This window comes from Perognathus longimembris, chromosome 23, assembly GCF_023159225.1.
Source record: "Perognathus longimembris pacificus isolate PPM17 chromosome 23, ASM2315922v1, whole genome shotgun sequence".
NCBI lineage: Eukaryota > Metazoa > Chordata > Mammalia > Rodentia > Heteromyidae > Perognathus > Perognathus longimembris.
The window spans coordinates 1492345-1518971 of record NC_063183.1 but is presented as its reverse complement, the minus strand read 5'-3'; the positions used below and the strand labels follow the sequence as shown (position 1 = coordinate 1518971).

The following is a 26627-nucleotide window of genomic DNA, read 5'->3' as shown; positions in this document are numbered from 1 at the left end:
AAGAAAGTAATAAAGAAAGGCAGCAAGTGGTTAGGGGAAGGGACAGCGGGCATGTCTAGGAAGGAAGACTACATATCAAAAGTGGTATCTAGAAACCATTTATTCCTCTATCCAGTATTCTTTTGGGCTACTTGGTGTCTTTTAACTTAAACGTTAAGAATTCTCTTATTCTAGACCTGCAAATGAGATGGATTAGTGAATAAGAACCACCTGTTGAAAATCTCTCTGATGCCTAACAAACAACAACAACAAAAAATAGGATGTCATGGTGTATATGTAGGAAAAACAAATCAATAAAAAGTCTAGAATATGCCAAAATATTAACCTATAGGTAGAAATTTTTATAGACTTTATTTTTTCTAAACATAGGCACACACGGTCTAATTTTGTGACCAAAATTTTTACATTTTTTAAAGAAGAACTTGGCTGGGCGCCAGTGGCTCATACCTGATATCTTAACTACTCTGGAGGCTGAGATGTGAGGATCACGGCCTGGGCAGGAAAGTCCATGAAATTCTTATCTCCAACTAACCACCAAAAAGCCAGAAGCAGAGCTGTGGCTCAAGTGATAGAGCGCTTGAGCAAAAAAGCTGAAGGAGAGTGCCCAGGCCCTGAGTTTAAGCCCCAGCACTGGCACCTAAAAGAAGGAAAAAGAGAGAAAGAGGAAGACAGAAAGAACTTAGCCATAACTCAAAGTCCATTTTATTTTATTTTGTATAGCCGTTGGTACTAGGTATTAGACTTAGAACCTTATGCGTGCTAGACCTGAGCTTTTACCACTTGGATATGTTCACAGCCCCTTTTGTAATATTTTATTTTGAGTTGGCCAGGCTAGCATTGAATTTGCAATCCTTCTCTTCTGCCTCAGCTTCCCCAATAGCTGAGATTACAGACATTTGCCTTCATGCCTCCACTCAAGGCCCATTTTAAATATCATTTTCTATTTAGTAGGTGTCAACTTGTTCTTTCTTTAAATGGTCCTAATAGTAAATAATTTACCCTTTACAGTCATGTTGTCCTTGTTGCAAATATTGAACTCTGAGTTCAGAGTGGCAAGAGCAGCCATAGGCAAGATAGGAAAGAGCTTATAAGAAGGAACATGGCCATGTTCCAACAAAATCATTTATGACAAAAATAGGTGATGAGCTAGACTCTGGTGTCTCCACCTGTAATCCTAGCTACTCAGGAGACTGAAACGTGAGGATTATGGTTCAAAGCCAGCCCAGTTGGAAAGTCTGTGAGAACATTATCTCAATTAAACATCAAAAAGAAGCCAGTAGTAGAACTGTGGCTCAAATAACAGAGCACCAGCCTTAAGCAACAAAATTCAAGCCTCAACACTGAACATACACAAAAAAAAAGAAAGGAAGGAAGGAAAGAAGGATGGAAGGAAGGAAGGAAAAAAGGTAGGAAGGAAAGAAGGAACGAAAGAAGGAAGGAAGGTCAGGTGATGAGTGAGATTTATCTTTTAGCCATCATCTGTCCCTTTTACTCTCTGATGTCTTCCAGTCTCCCTCCAATCCATTAGGAACTTTTCCCCCTGGGACCCCATTGCCCATTATTTCTGCCTTCCCTGTGACAAATAAATAGGATTCTTGCATCCTATTTAGCTTTTACCCCTTGCTTGGCCCCCATTTCTTCCCCTACCAAGAAGGCTGTGAGGATCTGAAGGGTAAAAACAATGCTTTGCTCACTCCGGTTACTCCCAACAGTGTTAAGAGGCTCAAAAATTCCAACTAGGGCCAAGGGAGGGGCTTAAGAGCAGGGGCTTTTGGGCAAGAGAATCTCAAGTTCACCAGTTGTTTGTTCATGATAAACCAACCTGGCCTCTCCATCGCCTTTGCTTCCCCACTGGTAAAGGGGGCAGAGAAGCGAATCCCTCCTTCTAGGGTGGTTACAAGGATTAAAGGAAATAAAACTTGTATTAACAATTTAGGATGGGTTGGAATCTAATGGTACTTAATAGTTGCTATTGTTGTTGGTATTGTTACTTGATTTTATTGTTTTAAAATATAATTTATTGCATTGTGCTTCTAGACTCTGGCTAACCAGCTATCCATCAGAGAAGTTTCCAGTCAGCATTCTTCAGAATGGGATCAAAATGACCAATGAACCCCCCAAAGGGCTCCGGGCTAACCTTTTGCGCTCCTATCTCAATGACCCCATCTCAGATCCAGTGTTCTTTCAAAGCTGTTCAAAGCCAGTGATGTGGCAGAAGTTGTTGTTTGGCCTTTGCTTCTTCCATGCCATTGTTCAAGAGAGGAGGAACTTCGGTCCTCTAGGTGAGCCATGACAACACACATGGGTTGCCTGGAAGGGAAAGCTCACAGAGCTTGTGTTTACAGACATATGCTCAGGCCTGTGCTCAGGTGGGTGTCCAGGAAAATATAGTGTATGTTCCATGCAGAACTGGGGATTTCCTTGTACTAAATGTGATATTACATACCTGAAACTTAAATTTCACTCACTGTTGTCTATTTTTATTTGCTCAATCTGGTAACCCTATGGGTCTGGGAATATGGCCTAGTGGTAAAGTGCTCGTCTCGTATACATGAAGCCCTGGGTTCGATTCCTCAGCACCACATATAGAGAAAAAGCCGGAAGTGGCTCTGTGGCTCAGGTGGTAGAGTGCTAGCCTTGAGCAAAAAGAAGCCAGGGGCCCTGAGTTCAAGCCCCAGGACTGGCAAAAAAAAAAAAAAAAGTCAATCTGGTAACCCTATAACCCAGACGATGTCAAAGTCAAGGAATAAAGTGATATTCCAAACTCAGAGGCTCTCTGCCCTCTACCTCGTGAAGTCTAGAGGCTCTTTGCTTTGCAATGTGTTTGTCTACCTTAGAGACAATGACTACTTTTCAAGGAGTTGTCACCAAGTGACTTAAAATTTTTTTAATAACCTGGGCACCAGTTGTAATCCAGGAGGTGGAGATCTGAGGATCACAGTCAGAGACACCTGGGCAAGAAAGTCACTGAAACTTCTCTCCAATTAAACATCAAAAACTGGAGTGGAGCTGTTGCTCAAGTGGTAGTGCACTAGCCTTGAACCTAAAACTCAGGGACAGTGCTCAGACCCGAGTTTGAGCTCCAGGACTGGCCCAATAAAATAAAATAAAAAATTTAGGTAGCTCTTTTTTACATATGCATGACAATGAAAGACAGAAATATACCTGGGAAACAAGTCTGTGCTTTTCAACGACTAATAACACATTTATTGATTAATGTAACCCAGTGGATAAGTCAAATCTCATTAGGACAAATGATCAAATTGTTAAATACAATCCCCTTGTTATCCTGGTGTTAGAATATGATCTCTCACCTATGGTCTGCCTTTGATTGAGTTGAAGAGCTGTACAGAGGTCTAGTGACAGGGTATTCCTAGTAGCTCTTTTAAGGCTAGATAAGTAGACAAACTGTCCTCATGATGAATCTTGTTGTGTCTCCACTTCCTTCCCTTCTATCTTCACACTCTAGATGGTCCCTATTAGCTCCACAGTCACATGACTCCCACAAGAGTGGAGGGAAAACCATCCCTCTACATCTACATTTCATATACCCTGTTTTCCTCAAAGTGTCAGACCACTCAGAACCCAGGCTCAGAACCAATTTCCCTGTTGTTTCTTGTTTTTCAGCACATACATTTTGTTAGTTTTAATTTTTCATCTGAATGTGATGGCTTAGGAGGAAATCGAACTTCTCTGTTAAATGAAAGGCCATCATGCCCTTCTGTCTCTTACCAGGCCTAGTGCACATGTTTATGTGCTGCTTAGCACCAAAGGGAAATGCGAGTGGCAGTTTCTTTTCTTTCTTTCTCTTTATTTTTATTTATTTATTTATTTATTTTTGCCAGTCTTGGGTCCTGGACTCAGGGCCTGAACACTGCCCCTGGCTTTTTTTTTGCTCAAGGCTAGCACTCTACCTCTTGAGCCACAGGATCACTTCTGGCTTTTTTATTTGGTGCTGAGGAATCGAACCCAGGGCTTCGTGCATGCTAAGCAAACACACTACCACTAAGCTACATTCCCAGCCCCACAAGTGGCAGTTTCTTTACAGTTAGCCTTGCGTTTTTCCACACGTGTAAAGAGGGAAATGATCAAAAGCAGCTTTATTTTGTTGTCTGATCCTAGCCTCTGCTCTTTGGCTGTACTTTGTTATTTTTGGAGCTCTGTGCATTACCACAGTCCTCTAGCCAGGCTAAATAATTCTCATTCCACAAAACTCAGGATGTTAACATCTTCCTTAACAGATGGGGGAACCTAGAAGGAAATTGATTTTAGGATGGATTTTTTTTCTGAGGCAGAATGGCTCCCAGGTTAGGAATAAATGTCATGGCTAGTAGTTGGCCCTGTTACTGGATCTTTAGAGGACTGAAAGAGGCTCTTGATCCATAATGACACTTAACTCCATCAGCTCAATCTCTCAGGTGAAAATTAAGAGCTCTTAGCACCGAAGCCTCAATTCTTCTCTGCTTCTTGCAGGTTGGAATATTCCTTATGAATTTAATGAATCTGATCTAAGGATTAGCATGCGACAGATCCAGATGTTTCTCAATGAGTATAAGGAGGTGCCATTTGAAGCTCTGACCTATCTGACAGGTAAATACTTGATGGAGGGTACTATTTTTTACTTTGCTCTTTTCTCTGTCTCTGTTCAGTTAAAAAAATCACTCCTTTGTTCAATCAACAAACATTGAACACTGGATATTGCAAAGCATTAAAAACAAGAAAATCAAGATAAATTCCCTAGAAACTGGGTGCCAGTGGCTCACTTGTAATCGTAGCTACTTAAGAGGTTGAGATCTGAGGATCAAGGTTTGAAGCCAGCCTTGTCAGGAAAGTCTTTTTCTCTAAGTAATCACAAAAAAAACCACAAAATAACAGAAGTAGAGCTGTGGTTTAAGTGGTAGAGTACTGGCCTTGAGCTAATAGCACCCAGGTCCTGAGTTCAAATCCTCTCTCTCTCTCTCTCTTTCTTTCTTTCTCTCTCTCTCTCTCTCTCACACACACACACACACACACACACACACACACACACACACACATATATTCCTTATAGTTGAGCTTTACAAATGAAAGAAGTAAGCAGAGTGTACAGTGTGTAAGGGGGCGGAGAGGCACCCCAGCAAAGGGAGCTTTAGGGTTTTTGTTTGTTTGCCTGAGACAGGGACTTGAACTTGGTATCTGAGGCTTTTGCTCATTGGCTGATGCTAACACTTGAGCCACACCTCCAACCATATGGCTGCTTTGTATTAAAGCAATTTATCAGCAACTTGTTATTAGTCACTCCATATGTATGCTCGTACATAATGCAGAAAATTTTAGATGTACAAAACTTGGTGCTGCCCTCAAGGAATACATAATATAATCTGAGAGACTGGACATGAAATAGAAATGGATTATATGAATGAAATTCAATGGCCAAAGATCAAAAGTAGCTCAATGGAAAGAGAAGGACTCCTACAAGATCACACATAAATTCCCTCTTCAAGCATAGATATTAAGGAGTTTGCCCGAGTCTTTCTCCCTTGCCAAAATAACACACACTTTATGCACATAATTGATGCACTGAGTCTTTTAAACTTCCTAATAGACTCCATGGTTGTAAATCCATTTTCAAGCTGAAGAGACAGATACTTTCGAGTAGTCATTTTGAACAATGGAAAATTTTTATTGATTTCTTATGTTAAGTAGTCATACAAAGGGGTTCCAATTCAACATCGTAGTTAGTGAGTACTATGCATCTTGGCCAATGTCACTTCTTCCATCATTCTCCCCCATCTCCTCTAACGACACATATCACCTCAACTTATGTGGTTCCATTTTCACACATGTATATTGACTACAATGATGGTATTTCCAGCCTTCTCTTAATTCTTCTGAAATTTTGACCCCATGGGATGTTTGGTATTGTCTAGCGATGTTTAGGTTCTTACAAGTATGTATGTGAGGTGCTACTGGCATCTAATGGGTAGAGGCCAGAGATGTTGCTATACATTCTTTTGTTTAGTTTAGTTTTTTTTGGTGCTTGAACTCAGGGTCTAGGCACTGTCCCTTAGCATTTTTGCCCAAGGATGATGTTTTACCACTTGAACCACAGCTCTCCTCCTGGCTTTTTGCTGATTCAGTAGACATAAGAGTTGAATGGACTTCTAATGGACTTTCCTAACTGGGCTGGCTTAAAACTTTGATCCTCAGAGCTCAACCTTCTGAGTAGCAAGGGTTAAAGGTGTGAGCCACCAGGGCCTAATGTACTAAACATTCTATAATGCACAGGAGAGACTCCTACAACACAGAAAGATTCCATCTACTATGTTAATATGTTTTGTTTTGTTTTGTTTTTTGCCAGTCCTGGGGCTTGAACTCAGGGCCTGAGCACTGTCCCTGGCTTCTTTTTGCTCAAGGCTAGCACTCTACCACTTAAGCCACAGCGCCACTTCTGGCTTTTTCTATATATGTGGTGCTGAGGAATCGAACCCAGGGCTTCATGTATGCGAGGTGAGCACTTTACCACTAGGCCATATTCCCAGACTGCGTTAATATGTTTTAAGATTGAGAGACTTATTATTAGCTGTAGAAGAACAAAGTGACTTTAACCTAGTACATTGCTTCTTAAAACTAAACTCTTAGTGAACCCCACAGCACAAGTTCAGTCAATCTTAGTCTAGTGAAAAAGAATTCTTTTTTTGTTTGTTTGTTTTTAATTTTTATTGTCAAACTGATGTACAGAGAGGTTACAGTTTCATATGTTATGCATTGGATATATTTCTTGTACTGTTTGTTACCTCCTCCCTCATTCCCCATTCCCCCCTCCCTGAAAAAGAATTCTTTAGAGAAGTGGGCCATGTTGCCATCATTCTATGCCAGGCAGATGCCTGCTCTAGGCTGTTCTATATGTTTGTTTGTTTGCTTATTGTGCTGGTACTGGAGCTTGAACTCAGGGTCTGAGCACAGATCATTAGCTTTTTTACTCAAGGCTGAGCCAAAGCTCTACTTCCAGCTTTTTGTTGGTTAATTGAGGTTATAAGAGTCTTATGTGTTTTTCTACCTGAATTGACTTCAAACCACAATCCTCAGATTTCAGCTTCCTGATTATCTAGGATTATAGGCACAAGCTACCAGTGTGCCGCTCTTGGCTTCTCTATAGCTCACAGAATAAGTGCAGAATTGTCCTGAAATGTGTAGAGGATAGCTTTTAGGTCCAACAACCTTCCTCATCTGTGCCAGCCATCTTTGGAAGACAGTCTCTATTAAACTGTGTCAGTAAAGGATAGGCTAGGGAGCCTGAGGTGGTAATCTCCAAATCTCAAGGATGAAAGATTTCAACAGTCCATTCTTGTCCAATCAACATCCAATGTGAATCAGCTCACAATAGGAATTATTTAGGGCCTGGGATATAGCTCATTGGCAAAGCTCTTGCCTAGTATATGCAACATCCTGCATTTGATCCCAGTACCAAAAAAGAAAAGACCCAAAAATAGAGTTAAAAAACCACGAATCAATCAGGCACACAGGAAAGGCCTTACCAACTTTTTACAATTTCAACATGTACTTGGATGGTCACAGTAAAGGGATAGCACTGGAGGCTAGCTGTAACAACAACTAATTGTGGGGGCTGGGGATATGGCCTAGTGGCAAGAGTGCTTGCCTTGTATACATGAGGCCCTGGGTTTGATTCCCCAGCACCACATATACAGAAAATGGCCAGAAGTGGCGCTGTGGCTCAAGTGGCAGAGTGCTAGCCTTGAGCAAGAAGAAGCCAGGGACAGTGCTCAGGCCCTGAGTCCAAGCCCCAGGACTGGCAAAAAAACAAAACAAAAAAAAAACTAATTGTGCAAGAACATGTTACTTGGTCCTTCCCCACTCCAAGGAGCCTAGAGAAGGGTAACCTTTCTGTGGCCCTGGAAGACAGGCTAAACTAGATATGAATGTCATTACAACTTCTCTACCAACACCAACCTAAGAAACAGATCTCATTTACAGACAAGTTATGAAATCAGATGTCCAAAATCATCCATTCTTTATCGAGTACCCATCCCTGCAACAAGGACAATAGAGAACTTAGAAAAAAAAATATGAAACATATCCTGGCCACTCTAGAAACTTGTGCTCTTGCTACAAAAAGTAAACATGTCCGTAGCCATAAAGAATGGAACTATCCAGGTGCTAGCTACACAAAAAGCTGTGATATGAAGATCAAGATTCAAAGATAGAAAAGTCTAAGAGACACTTATCTCCAGTTAACTAGCAAAATGCTTGACTGGACGGTATGGCTCAAGTAGTGGAATGTCAGTTGTTAGTGAAAAAGCTAACAACTGATTCACAACTTCTAGGTTCATGCCTGTAATACCAGCTACTCAGGAGGTTGAGATGGTTTGAAGCCAGCTGAGGAAGAAAAGTCCATGAGACCTTTAACTCCAATTAATCACCAAAAAGTTGAATGTGGCACTTGGGTAAAAAAGCTAAGGGACGTGGCTCAGGCTCTGAGTTCAAACCTTCAAAAGAAAAGTCGAACCTCCCTCCGGGGGCTGGGGATATGGCCTAGTGGCAAGAGCGCTTGCCTCGTATACATGAGGCCCTGGGTTCAATTCCCCAGCACCACATATACAGAAAACAGCCAGAGGTGGCGCTGTGGCTCAAGTGGCAGAGTGCTAGCCTTGAGCAAAAAGAAGCCAGGGACAGTGCTCAGGCCCTGAGTCCAAGCCCCAGGACTGGCCAAAAAAAAAAAAAAAAGAACCTTCCTCCATAAGCCTAAACCCCAGAGCTGGCAAAGGTATCCCTTGTAGGAAGACATGTAAAGGGGGAGTGGGGTGGCCTGGTACCTTGGCTCCCATGTCCTGGAGCACTGCCACATTGACTTGGTGGGGCAGGGGATTCTCTTCAATGCTATAGTTTAAATGCTGTCACAAACCTCTACAACAAGCTACAGTGTTCTAACTGAGCTACACTATGAAGACACTGGAGAGAGAGGCAAAGATGCAGGTGAGCTGACTCAGGATGAAGGTGCACCTGTAGGTCTCCTACTTCTCAGTATGAGTTTCCTCTATTCTCTGAATTTTCCTTTTCCCATCCCCCCTAGAACACCTCTCTTAGATACAAAGACCATCTAGGTCAGGACCCAAAGAGCCTGAGACCTTGTGCTCCTCAAGCTTGTGTTTCGGCTTCCTTTTCCTGTCTGTAGAACTTCCTTCCCAAAAATGGGTTAACTTGAGAATGAGGTCACCCTTTAGGTGCTCTAGTGTTTATATGTACGTGCACTGCACACACACACACACACACACACACACACACACACACACACACACACGCTGCAATATTATGGGATCCAGACCAGCCAGGAAATACATCATGGTGAGTTATATTTGATGTTCCATCAATAGAATTACTTTAATTCTTTCTGTAGTGATCTGAACTTAGAAATCTAGATTGTAAAAGCTGAACATGGTGGTGCTCACCTGAAGCCCCAACACTTGGAGGCTGAGGCTGGAGGATCACAAGTTTGAGGACAGTTGAAGCTATCTAATAAGACTCTGTCTATATTTAAAAAAAAAAAAACCCACCACCAACTGTCATCTGGAGTTGGAGGAATGGCTAGCCAATGAGCAAAAGTAGCAGGTACCGAGTTTGAGTTTTCTCTCGGACCTAAAAAAAACTTGTCATCATAGCACACACTATAGGATAATCTCATTTTTAATAAAATGTATTTGTAATGTCTGTAATGAATCAATGTGTTCTATGGGACAAAAATCATGCTACAGAGGTAAGTATTATCCCAGCTGGTCAACCTTGTGCACTGGACACGGCAATGATCTCTGTGTTTTTACACAGGAGAAACTGTTCTTATGTGGCAGAGCTAGAACTGGAATTCCAAAGTCCATTTTTGTCAATGCTAGCATTCTACCACTTGAGCTACATCTCCCCTTCCAGGATTTCTGGTAATTTTTTGGAGCTAAGAGTCTCACACTTTGCTGCCTGTCTGTCTTTGAACTGTGATCCTCAGATCTTGGCCTTCTGAGTAGGTAGGATTACAGGTGTGAGCCACCAGCACCCAGCCAAAGTCTACATTTTAAAATTGCTTTCCATACGCGCACACACACACACACACACACACACACACACATGCATATGTGTGTGTATATATGTACATATATATATTTGGGAAAATGACTGGAAATGCCTAAATATTATTTTTCTTTCAGCTTCTCTCTTTTCTAATGTCTAATATGGAGACCATGTATTATTTTTGTAGCAACTATATTCCCCAAAGGCCTTCTTATCACACACTGGGTATAGCATCAGTCACTCTATGTCCATGGACAATTCTATTCTTGGCTGGAGGAATCCTGTTTCAGGTTAATGATGACCTTCCCTATGCTTAACTTCTTCCTTGTTGGCTGTGCTCAGGGGAATGCAATTATGGAGGCAGAGTGACTGATGACAAAGATAGACGTCTCTTGCTGTCCCTTCTGTCCACATTCTACTGTAAGGAAGTTGAACAGGACCATTACTACCTTGCTCCTGGAGACACATACTACATCCCTGCTCATGGCCCCTACCAGGTAAGGGATGGTCTTCCTCTGTCCCCAGAGGGGCTCAGTGGTCCCCATATGACTAGGGCTGCAGTATACCCAAGCCCAGGGTAGCCTTGGGTTTCCTTACTGACACCCACAACTGCTTCCAGCTTTCCAAAGCCCCTTCAAGAGAGATGCTGTTGCTATCTGGTGAAGGCTGGGTATTTGCTAGACAATCCTTTAAAAAATACAGGGTATTCTATTTGTTGGTAACTCACACCTGTAATCCTAGCCAGTCAGGAGGCTGAGAACTGAGGATTGTGGTTCAAAGCCAGCCTGAACAGAAAAGTCTGTCAGACTCTTATCTCCAATGAATCACCAAAATGCAGTAAGTTGAACTGTGGTGCAAGTGGTAGAATGCCAACCTTCAGCAAAAAAGCTAAGCAAGAGCAAGAGACCGAGTTCAAGCCCCAATACCAGCACAAGGGATGGAGGTCCATTTGGGGAAACCAGGGTGAGGGAAACAGGGTAATAAGGAGGAAGTCTTGGTTGTAAGCAGGGTGGTAACTGCTACTTGGAAATAAAAGTTCACAAGGTGGTAGAATCAAGGGTCAGGAAAACTTGACTGGGGAGATGAGGATGAGACAGGAAAGATGGAAATAAAATAAATGTGCAGGAAAGATGAAAAAGAGCTTTTTAAATGCCAGTACTGGGACTTGAACTTAGGGCCTAGCTATTGTCCCCGAGCTTTTTTGCCCAAGGCTAGTGCTCTAGATCTTGAGCCACCATTCCTCTTCCAGGAAGAAGAGTAGTTAATAGTTCATAGTTAATTGGAGATACCATTCTCATGAACTTTCCTGCCCTAAACTGGGTTTGTACCATGATCCTGAGATCTCAACCTCCTGAGTAGCTAGAATTACAGGCATTAGCCACCAGCACCAAACTAAGAGCTTATTTTCATTGATTCATGTGCCAAAGCCTTATTCCTTACCTCATTTTCTTTCCCATTTACAGGTAAGGAAACTGGGGTTTCAGATAACTAGCTTCGGTTACACAGTCACAATTCTGTGTAACTCTAAAGCCAGGGCTATAGCAGGAGCAGAGACGCCAGACAAGGGTCCATCAAACCTGGGGAAGACAGTGCTACTGATACAGTGATTCGTGCTCAGGGCTGGGCCCTGAGAAATCACCAGTCACTTGTAGAACTTGTGATACTCTCTATTTCTTTTGTAGACTTACGTTGAATATATCAGAACCCTCCCCATCACAGCCCACCCAGAAGTATTCGGCCTTCATGAGAATGCAGACATCACCAAGGACAACCAGGAAACCAACCAGCTCTTCCAAGGGGTGCTGTTAACTCTACCTAGACAGTCAGGAGGGAGTGGCAAGTCCCCACAGGTAACCAGGCCTGTGGGAAGGAGATGGAATTCAGCTTCCTGGTCAGTTTTCTGTCCACTGTGCACTCGGGATTGGAGGGCATAACCAAAAGCACAGAAAAGTCAAGGCCTGGCAGAGACCAGTTGGCTGAGAATTTGTGAATAAGAATTATAAGGGAACAAAGCTATTTGCCAGTGGCTTACCCTTGTCATCCTAGCTACTCAGGAGGGTGAGATATGAAGATTGCTATTTGAAGCCATCCTGGGTAGGAAAGTCCATGAGACCCTTATCACCAATTTACTGCCAAAAATCCAAAAGTAGAGCTATGGCTTACATTGTAGAGCACCCAGGCTCTGAGTTCAAGCCCCAATACACACACACACACACACACACACACACACACACACACACTCCAAAAAACTTCTCAGAGCTAGAAATGGAGACCCATTTCTTTAAAGTCGTGTAAGCATGGAAGACAGCAAGGGAGGGAACAATGATTAAGTTCCTTCCAGAGATATAGCTGGCCAAAGCTTTATAGGCTTCTTGTGAAAAGGGAGCTAGATTGAGAGATGGAGGGAAGAGGAGACTATACAAAAAGAAATGTAGGGGCTGGGAATGTGACTAAGTGGTAGAATGCTTGCCTAGCATGAATGAAGCCCTAGGTTCAATTCCTCAGTACACATAAACAGAAAACACCAGAAGTGGCGCTGTGGCTCCAGTGGTAGAGGGCTAGCCTTGAGCAAGAAGAAGCTCAGGGATAGTGCCCAGGCTGAGTTCAAGCCCCAGAACTGACAAAAGAAAAAAAAAGTAAGGAAAAAAGAAATGTAATCATTAACTGACTTATGTAACCCCTCTGTATATCACCTTTATAATAACAATAAAATATTCTTTTAAAAGAAAAGGGGATAGATTGACAAGTATTAAATAATTGTTAAATTAGCACAGATCTGAAGCTATTTGTCAGTATGAAGAAAGATGATTAAACTTGAAGAGGTTATTTTTCTCACCATGCAATTAAACATTATTTATTAGTGCCTTGCAAACACCTAAAACATTCTTAGTACTTCTTGTGGTCCAGGACATACTTTGTGAACAATGACTCAGTCTAACTCACTAGAGAGCTCTGAAGATACCAGAAGACTTCATTTCCCCTGCCCACAGGGAGTCTAACTCAGATTGGGCTGTCCACCAGTGAGAGAGGAAGTGACCAGGTTCAATTCCTGGGTAATGACCTATGAACTGCCTTCTCAAGTGTCATTGAGAATGGGTCCCATCTGCACTGAAGAAGGCTGTGGGAATTTCTAAGCCATACAATAGATAGACAGGAAGGGTATTTTGTGGGGGGGGGGGGGGAAGGAGGGAGGAGTGTATTTTTTTTTAACATGTTCAGAGCTATCCTAAAGCTACCTGACTAAGTAGGAATAACCTGACTAGATCACAGGGCCTATCCCTGGGTGTGAGAACAGACTTCACGTTGCTTAGTATTTTCACTTTCTGGGCAAAGGAGTAGAATGAGTGCCCTCTACCCCCAAATTGGCTTCCATAAGTTCCCAAGAAGGTTTTATTAAATATGCTTATTTTTCATTTTTATTTTATTTTGTAATGTATGTCAGTCCTGGGATTTGAACTTAGGGCCTGGGTATTATCCCTTTGCTTTTTTTTTTTTTTTGCTCAAGGCTAGCACTCTGTTACTTGACCCACAGTTCCACTTCACTTTTTTCTTTTCTTTTTGTGAATTTGAGGTAAGAGTCTCACTAACTTTCCTGCTTGGGCTAGCTTTGAATCACGATCCTCAGATCTCAGCCTCCTCACTAGCTAGGATTATAGGCAAGAGCCAAAGGTACCTGGCCCATGAATATATTTAAAAAGATAGTCACTGGCTGGATTTGATGGTGCAGGCCTTTGGGAGGCAGAGGCAGGAGGATCATTAATCTGAGGCCAGTCTGTGCTACGTAGTAAGACCCTGTCTCAAAAACAAGACAAAACAAACAAATAAAAACTAATTTAGATTCTTACTGTTTCCAGTTTACCCAGATAAAACCGTACTGCAAGTCTCATTTCTCATTCACATCTCTGTTGCTTGTACTTCAAGGAAGTGGTTGAGGAGCTGGCCCAGGACATACTCTCGAAGCTTCCCAGTGACTTTGACTTGGAAAAGATCATGAAGATGTACCCTGTGGTCTATGAGGAATCCATGAACACTGTCCTCAGACAGGAGCTCATCAGGTTCAACAGGTGGGTCAGAGCATCTTGCTTGAGTCTGAGCATGAGGGGTAGAATCAAGTGGGCAGTGGCTGAGACAGACACTTAATGAGGGGTTGCTATGTAGAAGATATGGTTTGCCCTACTGATAGGGAGCCACATGAAGAGAACCATCCACAGTACATATTGGCCTAGGATCAAGTCACTCCTATGCATTATCGCTCATGTGACACCCTTAGTCACGTTAACACCAAAGGAAGCACAAATAGCAAAAGTAGTCATCAGAGCAACCTCTCCTTCCCACCCTCCCTCCCTTCATTCCTTTTTTTCTTTCTTTTTTCCTCCCATCCCTTCCCTTCCCTTTCCTCTCCCCTTTCTCCTTTCCTTTCCCTTCCCTTTTCTTGCTGGTCCTGGGAATTGAACTCAGATCTGAACTGTCCCTTAGCTTATTTTCATTCAAGGCTAGCTCTCTACCACTTGAACCACAGCTCCACTTCTCTTTTTTTGGTTTTTTTTTTTTGGCCAGTCCTGGGCCTTGGACTCAGGGCCTGAGCACTGTCCCTGGCTTCTTCCCGCTCAAGGCTAGCACTCTGCCACCTGAGCCACAGCGCCCCTTCTGGCCATTTTCTGTATATGTGGTGCTAGGGAATTGAACCCAGGACCTCATGTATATGAAGCAGGCACTCTTGCCACTAGGCCATATCCCCAGCCCACAGCTCCACTTCTGATCAGAGCAATTTTTACTGAGCTTCCAGTGCCAGATATGCCTGATTTTCATTGAAATGACACATAATCTTTGCAATATGCACAATTATCAACACCTCCACCACCATTTTACAGATGAGAAAACTCCCCTAGGCATAAAATTAGGTACCAGATCTAATGACTTCTGCACTCCTCAGTCTCCCCTAAGGCAACTGGAGCCCTTCCCTGGTGGGCCTAGGGCCTTTACTAGCCTTAACCACTGACAGTTATAACCCAACTTGAGATTCAGAATGATTAGTGGCTTAAGTAGTTATTCAGTGAGGACTGAGTTTGAACACAGGATGTCTAATTCTAGAGCCCATGCATACTTAAACAATATATAAAAATCAGAGTAAATTTAGCAAGTTGTGAGAAAAATTCATTCCATTGCCTCTTCTACAGAGTTGAATTGTTCTGGGATGGCCATAGGGTCAAAGGTCCCTTGCCCTTCTGGACCCCTTTCATACCTCTAAATACTACAGGTCAGAACCCCAGTAGGGTCACCTTAAATTGACTTCAAAATTGTCTAAACAGGGACCTATGGTTCATGCCTGTAACCCTAGCTATTCAGGAGGCTATGATCTGAGGACTATGGTTCAAAGCCAGCCCAGGCAAGACACTTATCTCCAGTTAACTAAAAAAGGAAGAGAAAAGAAAAAGCCAGAAGTGGAGCTGTGGCTCAAGGGCTAGAATGCTAACTTTGAGCAAAAATGCTCAGAGACAGGGGGAAGGAGGGAGAAAAAATAAGGGAGGAGGTAACACGTTGGAAAAGAAATGTACTCACTGCCTTACAAATGAAACTGTAACCCCTCTGTACTTCACTTTGACAATAAAGAAATTGAAAAAGAAAAAAGCCCAGGGACAGCACCCACACTGAGTTCAAGTCCCAGGACTGGCACTCATGTGTGCATGCGCATACACACAACCGAAATAGAAAGCAAAACAAGCCATCTAGACCAATGAGGAAACTGAGACCCAGAGATAGCTGTGGTTTGATGTGAGTCAGAGCTAAGTGGCCTAAAATTTATCACCCTGTTGTTTGCTAATCCAGATACTATGCTACTGTCTCTATTTTGCCTTATTGGGCTGTGGCTGAGTTTAGGGACAGCCTTGGAACTGGAAAAGTGTCATCTGAGACTTTCTTAGGGTTAGTCTCTTGAGTCAAAAGATTGTTGTCCACATGGAGACCAAACAAGGTATGGAGTTTGAGCTTGGGACAAGGCCACCTCTGTTGAGTCAGATGCGTTGGAATGATGTGCTGGCAGTCAGCAGGCCAAATGGCTTCCTCTTCTGCTACTAATTAATCACTCCCCTAAAGCCACGGGAATATTTCTTGGTGGTTGTGGGAACCTTCACCAGCCTTCACCACTGCCCACTATAATACAAAAGAGCAAGCAGGGCAGCCACAAGCTCCGCCTTTAGCAATACTCCATGGCCTCTCTTACAAAATGACTGATAGTTCAGCATCCAATTCAAGGGAACCATCATTGTGGCTTCTTGGGAAGATTTTCCTTCCTTGAGTACTAAAGCCTTGAAACTAGTGAGGTTCCTAGTTGTAGGACAAGAATAGAGATGTAAGTAGAGCCAGGTACCTGTGGTTCATGCCTGTAATCTTAGCCACACAGGAGGCTGAGATCTGAAGATGACAGTTCAAAGCCAGCCTGGGCAGGAAAGTCTATGAGAGTCTTGTCTTGGGTTACCCACCAAAAAGCCACAAGTGGAGCTGCAGCTCAATTGGTAGTGCTAGCCTTGAGCATAAAACTTGGGGACAGCACCCAGACCCTGAGTTCAACCCCAGGACCAGCACACATACAAAAAAGGAAAATAAATGTAAGTAGTCTTCAGCTGTAATAGAAATCCTTATGGCAGTTCTTAATGTGATGGCTCTTCCCCTTGAGTCCTAACCAAGCATACGCACCTAGTGTTTGAACATTAAATTCACCAATCTCAAGTGCAGTGGCCACACATTCAGGATCCCCTTTCTATATTCACTATTCTCTTGTCTATTGAGTTGCAAGTCTACAAATCTTTGAAGACAACAAGCTCTTCTTGGTGGCAGTTGTCTTTCTCTAGGGTATAGCTCAGGTCATTTGGAACAACCTTAGCAACATAAATCAAAAGCCCTAAAAACTGTAGGTTCTTTTCAATCCAGATTTTCTTTTTTAGGTCCCTCAAGGGGGTACACTGTACTTGGAGGTACTACAATGCCATGTCTGAGTGTGAAGTGAATGGAGCAAGCTCCTATGCCATCTTCCTGCTCCAAAAATCTTATTTAGTATATTGTTTTTGGATAGAAAATATATCAGTTATTAAACTGGTGAGAACAGATACTTCACTTGATTTTAACCCGAAGTGATTTTGTTGAGAGAGAGAGAGAGAGAGAGAGAGATTGAGCATCAGTCTTGGGGCTTAAACTCAGGGCCTGCCTAGGTACTATTCTTGAGCTCTTTTACTCAAAGGTAGCACTTTACCATTTGAACTACATCACCACTTCTTGCTCTTTAGCGGTTCACAGACTTTCCTACCCAGGCTAGCTTTGAACTGCAATCCTCAGATCTCATCTTCCTGCATATCTAGGAATACAGGCATGCACCACCAGTACCTGGCTTTATTTGCTTATGACAGTCTTGCTCTATAACACACAACTCATGATCCTTCTGTCTCAGCCTCCCAAGTGCTGGGATTACAAGTATGAATCACCACGCTCAGTTCAGAAATAATTTTACTAATAAAATAATTTTAAGTGCATTAAGATTAATATGTATGGATTTTCCTAGCAGTATTGTTTGCAGTGACAAAAACCTAGAAACAATTTTAACAATAGAGGAATAGTTAAAGGAAATGACCTATCTTTGAGTCCTTAAAAAAGGCAATTTAGGTTGGACAGGAGGATTGTGAATTTGGAATTTTAAATTTGAGGCAGGAGACTCACAAATTTATAGCCTAGGCTATAAATTAAAACCCTGTCTTAAATAAAGAGCTTGAACTTGGGGCTTGGGCACTGATCAAGGCTAGCATTCTACCACTTTGAGCCACAGCGCCACTTCCAGTTTTCTGGTAGTTAACTGGAGATAAGAGTTTCATAGGAGCTGGGAATATGGCTTAGTGGCAAGAGTGCCTGCCTCATATACATGAAGCCCTGGGTTCGAATCCTCGTATATAGAAAAGGCCAGAAGTGGTGCTGTGGCTCAAGTGGTAGAGTGCTAGCCTTGAGCAAAAAGAAACCAGGGACAGTGCTCAGACCTTGAGTTCAAGCCCCAGGACTGGCAAAATAAAAAAATAATAGAGTCTCATAGACTTTTTTGCCAAGCTAGCTTTGAATCATGATCCTCAGATCTCAGCCTCCTGAGTAGCTAGGATTACAAGCACTAGCTCCTAGTACCCAGCACAAAGGGCATTTTATGTATCTTCTTTATTGAACTGGAATGAATTCTTTATATGCTAAAAGAAAAAAAAGCCCCATTGTTTATTAGAGCTGGGTGCAGTGGCTTACACCTATAATCCCTGTATTCAGGAAGCCAAGTTAGGGAAGACTAAGGCTCAAGGCCAACCCCAGGGGGAAAAATTAATGAGACAAAGCCACGTATGGTAGTACATACTTGTAGTCCTAAGTATGTGGAAAGTCAGAGGTAGGAGGATCATGGTTGAGATTGACCTCAGGTATAAATGGGAAATCCTATTCACAAAAACAAAGCAGGGGGCTGGGAATGTGGCTTGGCGGTAAAGCACTTGCCTAGCATGCACAAAGCCCTGGGTTCCATTCCTCAGCACCACATACACAGAAAAAAAAAAAAAGCAGCAAATGTTCAGAGTAGTTGCTTAAGTGGGGTGAGTAGAGAGAAGATATCTGGAAAGATTTATATTAACTTAATCTTTATATGATCAAGTAATGGATGATATAACTTCTTTCTCAATGCCTGTGTATCCAGTGACCTTTGAAAGGGGAGAAATACGAAAGGAGAGCTGGCAATAGTGTGCCTGGGTAGAAGGGGGCTGCTGGAAAGACAGGCTAAGCCAGCTCTTTTGTTCTTTGCAGGCTGACCAAAGTAGTTCGCAGAAGCCTCATTGATCTTGGCCGAGCCATCAAGGGGCAGGTGCTGATGTCCTCAGAGCTGGAAGAAGTCTTCAACAGCATGCTCCTGGGTAAAGTACCAGCCATGTGGGCGGCCAAGTCCTACCCATCGCTGAAGCCCTTGGGAGGCTACATGGCTGACCTGCTGGCCCGCTTGGCCTTCTTCCAGGTATGAGAATGAGCGTAAATGGCATGCTTGCTTTGATGAAGACATCCTAAAGTAATCAATTAGAAGGGGAAGGCAGGCAGCCATGAAACGTTCTGTATTGGGTACCTGGGAATGATCTTAGCAGAGGTGAGGACAGGAGAGAGATTTTTCAAAGTCTTTGCAAGATTATAATCTATGGAGAAACAAGAGCTAGAATAAATGTTACATATAAGTGGCTCATGGCACAGAGTTGGCCAATGGACATGCTTGGTTTCACACTTTGGAGCTAGCATGGAACATTGGATTTTTATGCATAAGAAATGCAGATATAGGGCTGGGAATATGGCCTAGTGGCAACAGTGCTCGCCTCATATACATGAAGCCCTGGGTTCAATTCCTCAGCACCACATATGTAGAAAAAGCCAGAAGTGGTGCTGTGGCTCAAGTGGTAGAGTGCTATCCTTGAGCAAAAAGAAGCCAGGGATAGTGCTCAGGCCCTGAGTTCAAGCCCCAGGACTGGCAAAAAAAAAAAAAGAAAAAAAAGAAATGCAGATATAGGGCTGGGAATATGGCCTAGTGGTAGAGTGCTTGCCTCATATACATGAAGCCCTGGGTTTGATTCCTCAGCACCACATATATAGAAAAAGCCAGAAGTAGCACTGTGGCTCAGGTGGTAGAGTGCTGGCCTTGAGCAAAAATAAGCCAGAGCCAGTGCCCAGGCCCTGGATTCAAGCCCCAGGACTGGCAAAAAAAAAGAGAAAGAAATGCAGGTGTAAGAGTGGGTAAACTGTGTTAATATGCTTGCTTAACACGTGACTTAAGGCCCGAATCCAATCGCCAACATAGCAAAAGGAAAAAAAATCCAGACATCATGTTAAAACTAAAAGACTTGAAACAATGTACCTCACAACATACAACAACTGTTTCTAGAAATTAATTGCTAGTACTCAGGTTACACAATAATACACTGCCCTGCTACACTGCCAACCACTCCTTATTGTGTCCAATACCAGCTTACACCTGTGCTTTTCTTAAAGAAATATTTATTTGTACCTTCATTTCAAATGTGGGAAAATGAGCCAGGAGCTGGTGACTCATGCCTGTAATACTAGCTACTCTGAAGGCTGAGATCTGGGGGTTTCAATTATAGGCCAGCCTGGGCAGAAAAGTCCATGAAAGTTTTATCTCCAATTAATCACCAAAAAAAAAAAAAATCTAGAAGTGAAGCTGTGACTTAAGTGGTAGAGCAATAGTCTTGAGTAAAAAAGCCAAGAAAGAGTGCAAGGCCCTGAGTTTAAGCCCCAGTACTGGTATAAATAAAACTGGTACCAAACAATGTAAAGGTAAACCCAAGAGTTACATTAAATCACTTGTAAGTTAAACCACTTGCTGCAAGTAAAATAAGAAAGAGTATGTATGAAGCCTGGGTGTTGGTAGTAAATGCTTATAATCTCAACTACTTGGGAGGCAGAGGCAGGAGGATTGAAAGTCCTAGGCCAGTAGTGCAAAGTTATCTCAAAAACAAAACAGTAGGGAAGGTATGGTTCAAGTGGTAGAGTACCAGCCATAAGGGGAAAAAAGCCAAGCAAGAGAGTAAGCACCAGCACACAGAACCCAAAACAATAATAAAAGAGCTTGAACAGGATTCAAGTGATAGAGAAATCCCAGTATTACAGAAAAGCAATTCTTTTGTGGGACTCATTCATATGACCTGGCAGTGAGCCAACTTGGTGGTTGTTGATTTTGAATCCTGATTTCTATGGCCCTGCAGGAATGGATTGACAAGGGACCCCCTGTGGTCTTTTGGATCTCTGGATTCTACTTCACACAGTCATTTTTGACTGGTGTCTCTCAGAATTACTCCCGGAAATACACCATCCCCATTGACCATGTTGGATTTGAGTTTGAGGTAGGCATGTGTGGGGATAGGACAGACTAAAGGAACCATCCACAATTCCCTCTTTCCGTTATTCCAAACATTTGGGTGTATTAAGGTCCAAATGCTTCTGAGATGCTAGCAAAGAAGCAGTTAGCATGACTTATGATAGTGCCAAAAGCTCCTCTCTATAGAGTGCTTCCAAGACTTTGTGTATGTAAAAGGTAATCTTTCTAGAGGAAAATTCTGCCACCACCAAACCAAGAAAAAGGAAAGCATCCTTCCATGCTGCCTATTCTTCATGGTGACCTCTTTCTTTGGAGGAATACCAATGCCCTTGAATAGTCATTAGAAATGGGGGGAAGGATTGGGCACCAGGGGCTTAGGCCTCTGATCCTGGTTATTCAGGAAGCTGAGATCTGAGGATTATGGTTTGAAGACAGTTGGGGCAGGAAAGTCTTTCTTATCTCTAATTAATCACCAACAAGCTGGAAGTGGAGCTGTGGCTCAAAACCCTGAAAAAAAAAAAAAAAAAAAAGCTCAAAGACAGTGCCCAGGCTCTGAGTTCAATCCCCAGAGCTGGCACCAAAAGAAAAAGAAAACCATCCCATTCACAACACACAACTAGAGTAGAATGGTGTTAATGGGACTGGGGAATTGGCTCAGCGGAAGAGTGCCTGCCTGGTGAGTGCAAGGCCCCAAGTTCAGTCCTCAGCTCTGTGAAAAAACAACAATAAAAAAGTATAAAAGCATGGTGTTAAATGTAGCTAATGCTCTCTGGTTTGCCGTAATCCCTATGCCACTCCCTCTTATCCTATACCTATACCATTTTTGGCTTTGCCAGAAGGAATTGGTGTTTATTACCCCTCAATGTAAATAGTGGTAAGCTGGAGCTGACTCATGCCAGCTCATCAGAACCAGCTGTAACATGTTTCAGGCATCATCTACACTGGTTCTTAGATGGTAGCAGGAAACCACAGAAATTGGTAAAAATAAATAAATAAATAAATAAATAATAATAAATTATAAATTAAGGATAAATTTTCACTCCCAGAACTCTTTTACTGACTTGCCTCTGAATCAGAATTGAACCTCTTACTACATAGAGCCAGGTGAAAAAATAGGATTGTACCAAGTCTTTAAGCTGCATGGCCTCCTGATTCCTATGCATTCGCCATATCTATCTAAGGCAACCCAGGAAGCAGACCTGGCTCACACATGGCAGGCAGGAGCATTATCAAACAAGCCCCACTTGTCATCTGAGATACATCCTAGTAGACTCAGATGTTGCAGCCAGATTGATGTTTATTGGGGCCTAATGTAGAAAAAATGGAAGATTATAGAGCTCACAGCATTCCTGTCTTCCAGGTAACCACACAAGAAACAGGCGTGGAGAATAACCCAGAAGACGGGGCCTACATAAAAGGGCTCTTCCTGGAAGGTGCCCGCTGGGACAGAAAAACAATGCAGATTGGAGAGTCTTTCCCTAAAATCCTCTATGACCCCCTACCCATCATCTGGCTGAAGCCTGGAAGGAGTGCAACGTTTCTGCATCAGAACATCTATGTGTGTCCCGTCTACAAAACGAGTGCCCGGAGAGGCACCCTCTCCACCACGGGCCACTCCACCAACTACGTCCTCTCCATTGAGCTCCCCACACGCATGCCACAGAAGCACTGGATCAACCGCGGGGTGGCCTCACTGTGCCAGCTGGATAACTGATTGTGTCACAGCCAAGTAAATGCCTTGTGTTCTCTACGGCAGTCTAGTTGTGGTTTTTTGTTTGTTTGTTTGTTTGTTTTGTTTTGTTTTTAGGGATTTATTAGCATGCATTATTGTAAAAGGGGATTTTCATTGTGACATTCTCATTCATGCATGCAGTGTACCCCCACCATCATCACCTTTTTCTCCCCTTCATTTTCTCCCTATCTTCAACTAGCTGCTTTTTCTTGCCATAGTAGAATGAGGATGGTAATTATAGCAAGAGGGCAATTGCTATAAACCAGGGGTATGTTACAACTCTACAAATTAGCTTATTAGCATCTGCATTTCATAGCTGTAGAAGCTATGTACAGAGAACGTAGGTAATATCCCCCGTCAGGCAAGTAGAATTGCTATTCTTCAATTTAGAATGCTAGTTATTTGGATTAGTATCCTTTGTGTGGTGTGTGTGTGTGTGTGTGTGTGTATGTATGTGTATGTGTGTGTGTGTGTGTGTGTGTGTGTCCATGTGTGTCCATGTGTCTCCTGGTCCTGGAGTCTGAACTCAGAGCCTGGGTGCTGTCCCTGAGGTATTTTGCTCACTCTACCACTTGATCCACAGCTCCATTTCTGGCTTTTTTTTTTTTTTTGGCAGTTAGTTGGAAACAAGACTCTTACATACGTTCCTGCTTAGGCTGGCTCTGAACTGTGATCTTCAACTCTCAGCATCCTGAGTAACAAAGGATAGTAGGCTTGAGCCACCAGTGCCTGGCAATTGTATATCACTGGTAGAATTTAGGATCCACCATATTCTTGGAGCTGGGAACCAAACCAGCCTTGTACAATCTAGGAAAATTCTACAAACATTCTCAGTCCAGCTCCAACTCCACTTGAGCCCATATAGAAGAGCTAAGACTTCAGAAAGGAGTTGGGAAGAACTATATTTGTTACATGCCTATATTGTCAGGGTTTGTACTTAATACACTGTTAGGTACCTTGCTTGAGTTTTGTATACTATAAATATTGTCCCTCCCTTTGGAGTTCAGGGAAATTAAGTAACTTGCTTAAGATTATCCAGCTCTTTCTCATTGCAGATCCAAGTGGTTTGTTAAGTTGTTCTTTTTTTTTTTTCCCCCAGTCCTGGGCCTTGGACTCAGGGCCTGAGCACTGTCCCTGGTTTCTTTTTGCTCAAGGCTAGCACTCTGCCACTTGAGCCACAATACCACTTCTGGCCATTTTCTATATATGTGGTGCTGGGGAATTGAACCCAGGGCTTCATGTATATGAGGCAAGCACTCTTGCCACTAGGCTATATTCCCAGCCTGGTTTGTGCACGCTGTTGCCTTGTTGTTGTTGTTTTTTTTTTATCTTTTGTAGTTTTTTTTTCGGAGGCCAGGCAGGCACTCTTCCACTGAGCCAGATCCCCAGCCTGGCTTGTTTAGTTATTGAAGCCATGCATTTTCCGCTGCCTTCTGTCCAGCCACTTGGTACATGTTCAGCTGTAGATTGTGAGAAGAGATGTGTTGTTCCAACAACATGACTGTGTCCAAGAAAATTCAATCACTTCTATTTCCCTAGTCATAGCTGGAAACATCCTGAAACAAAAACCAAACTCATGATGGATTTTTCACGGACTGTCATGTAGGTCTGTGACTCTAAACGGCTTCTCAGGTGTTTCCTGCTCACTTCACAGTCAAGCAGATCTAAGGCTGAGAGATTTCATATGTCTGGCCTGGCTTCTTTGCTTCTGACTCAGGGCCTCTGATTTTTCCTGAATGTGGAAAGCTTCTGAGAATCAAACATATTCCAGAAAACTTTAGTTTTAATTTCTTCATGGTACTAGCCAAATTCTGACTGAGGACTCTGAATTCTTAGATAAGCAAACCTTCCAACTCTAGGAATTCAGTGCAAGAGAAGCTCTCCAAATCTTGTCACAGGGCAAAAGAGATAGTGAGGAAGCAGCATCAATCTCAAAGAAGGTATTTTAATAGTTCCTCTTATTGTATTTTTTAAAAAACATACCTTTTTCCAATGTGTGTGGGAAACAGCTGTTGATTAGCCATGAGACTGAAAAATAGTCACGATCCCAAATCTTAGATCAGTAGTAAGCCACACTGCAGGCTGTACAGGAGCTGGCAGTAAGTGTTTCTAAGAGAATGATTGCATTTTAATTGCAGTTATCTAATGCCAGCTTCAGCAACAAAAGAACTGAGTGAGTCAGGCTGTCTCATTCCTCAGGGGTTAAAGGACAAAATGTGTTTTCTTGTTATGATGGATTACATTTTTGTAATTTAAAACATTTCTTTCTCTTTGAAAACAAGGATTGCCCTAAATTTGAGGTCATGTTCAATTGGGGCCAGTGTGGAAACAATGTCTCCTCCTGGGAAAGAGCAAGATGATTTTCAGAACTCACTGTGATTTAGAGACTGGAATCCTAGGGCAGAGATGGGCAGAGACCAGTCCTGTGAGGAAACAGCAAGCCTGGTTTATAAACAGTTCAGTGGATAGCACCAGGCGAATCTTGTCACTAAGCTAGTCCCTGCTCTTAAGAAGTGTTAAGTTCTTGCAATGGCTCATGGTTGTAATTCTAGAAACTCAGGAGGCTGAGATGGAAAGACTAAAACTAAAGGCTAGCCTAGGCAAAAAAGTTTATGAGACTCATACATACCTGCATATCTGTCATCACAGCTACAGTAAAAAACAGGATTAAAAAAAATTGAGACCCAATCTTAAAATAATCAACACAAGGCTGGAAACATGGCCTAGTGGTAGAGTGCTTGCTTCACATACAGGAAGCCCTGGGTTCGATTCCTTAGCACTACATATATATATATCAGGAAGTGGCGCTGTGGCTCAAGTGGTAGAGTGCTAGCCTTGAGCAAAAAGAAGCCAGGGACAGTGCTCAGGCCCTGAGTTCAAGCTCCAGGACTGGCAAAACAAAATAATAATAATAAACAAAAAAGGGCTGAAGGGGGAGGAGGTAGCTAAGCAGTAGAGTATCTGCTTAGCAAGCATGAGGCCCTGAGTTCAAACCCTAGTAGGGTCAAACAATATCTAGCTATTGAATAAACAATTATATTCAATCCTCTGCTAGAATAAAATTACATGAATGTGGGGGGAGGTAGGTTTGCCCCTTGAAAAACTGAGGGTGGATTTTATAGTCTTAAAAATGAGGAAAATGGGAAAGGGGGAGGGGGGACGGGGTATGAAGGACGAGGTAACAAACAGTACAAGTAATGTATCCAATGCCTAACGTATGAAACTGTAACCTCTCTGTACATCAGTTTGATAATAAAAATTTTAAATAAATAAATATAGTTGGAAAAAAATGAGGAAAATGCTATTAAAAAAAGAACAAATCAAGTACAGTGGTGGTATATACTTGTAATCCTAGATTGTGAGGATTCGAGAGAGGCGTTATGAGTTCAAGGCCAGTCTGGGCTATCCAATGAATTCAGGCCAGTGTGGGCTGTATATGAAGACCCTGTCTCAAAACAAGTGAAGAAAGATATAGGCTACATGGAAGATTTGATAGTAATTGACAGCGTGCACGTACATGCACGTGTGTGTGTGTGTGTGTGTGTGTGTGTATGTGTGTTCTTTGCTTCTTCATTAGAACACTTGTCCTTACTCAGGGTTTTTTTATTTTTCCTGAATGTGGAAAGCTTTTGAGAACCAAATGGACATATTCCAGAAAACCTCAGCTTTAATTTCTTCATGGTACTAGCCAAATTCTGATTGGGGTTTCTGAATTCTGAGATAAGCAAACTTTCCAAATGACTCTAGGAATTCAGTACAAGGGAGAGTCTCCAAATCTTGCCACAGGGCAATAGAGACAGTGAAGAATCAGCCTCAAATAGGGTAGCTTAGCATTGACTGTTTTCAGAAACATATCGTTTTCCAATGTGTATGGGGAATCAGAATCAACAGACAGCTGTCATGTGATAGGGAAAGATGGTTAGGATCCCAAATACACACACACACACACACACACACACACAC

General features: G+C 42.5%; 1 protein-coding gene and 1 non-coding gene across 2 annotated transcripts in view; one reads left to right on the top strand and one right to left on the bottom strand.

Annotated features, from left to right (window-relative positions):
* The window catches only part of Dnah3 (dynein axonemal heavy chain 3), a 192282-nt gene extending 169636 nt beyond the window's left edge, over positions 1–22646 (top strand). Inside the window, exons 55-62 of the mRNA XM_048331892.1 lie at positions 2038–2282; positions 4474–4590; positions 10396–10550; positions 11736–11903; positions 13975–14117; positions 18865–19069; positions 20820–20957; positions 22293–22646. Coding sequence (XP_048187849.1) covers positions 2038–2282; positions 4474–4590; positions 10396–10550; positions 11736–11903; positions 13975–14117; positions 18865–19069; positions 20820–20957; positions 22293–22646 — 1525 coding nt within the window. The remainder of the gene's footprint in view (positions 1–2037; positions 2283–4473; positions 4591–10395; positions 10551–11735; positions 11904–13974; positions 14118–18864; positions 19070–20819; positions 20958–22292) is intronic.
* LOC125341233 lies at positions 17003–17202 on the bottom strand. Its single transcript, XR_007208917.1, has one exon. It is a non-coding gene; the product is annotated as a U2 spliceosomal RNA (small nuclear RNA).
* Positions 22647–26627: the final 3981 nt, after the last annotated feature.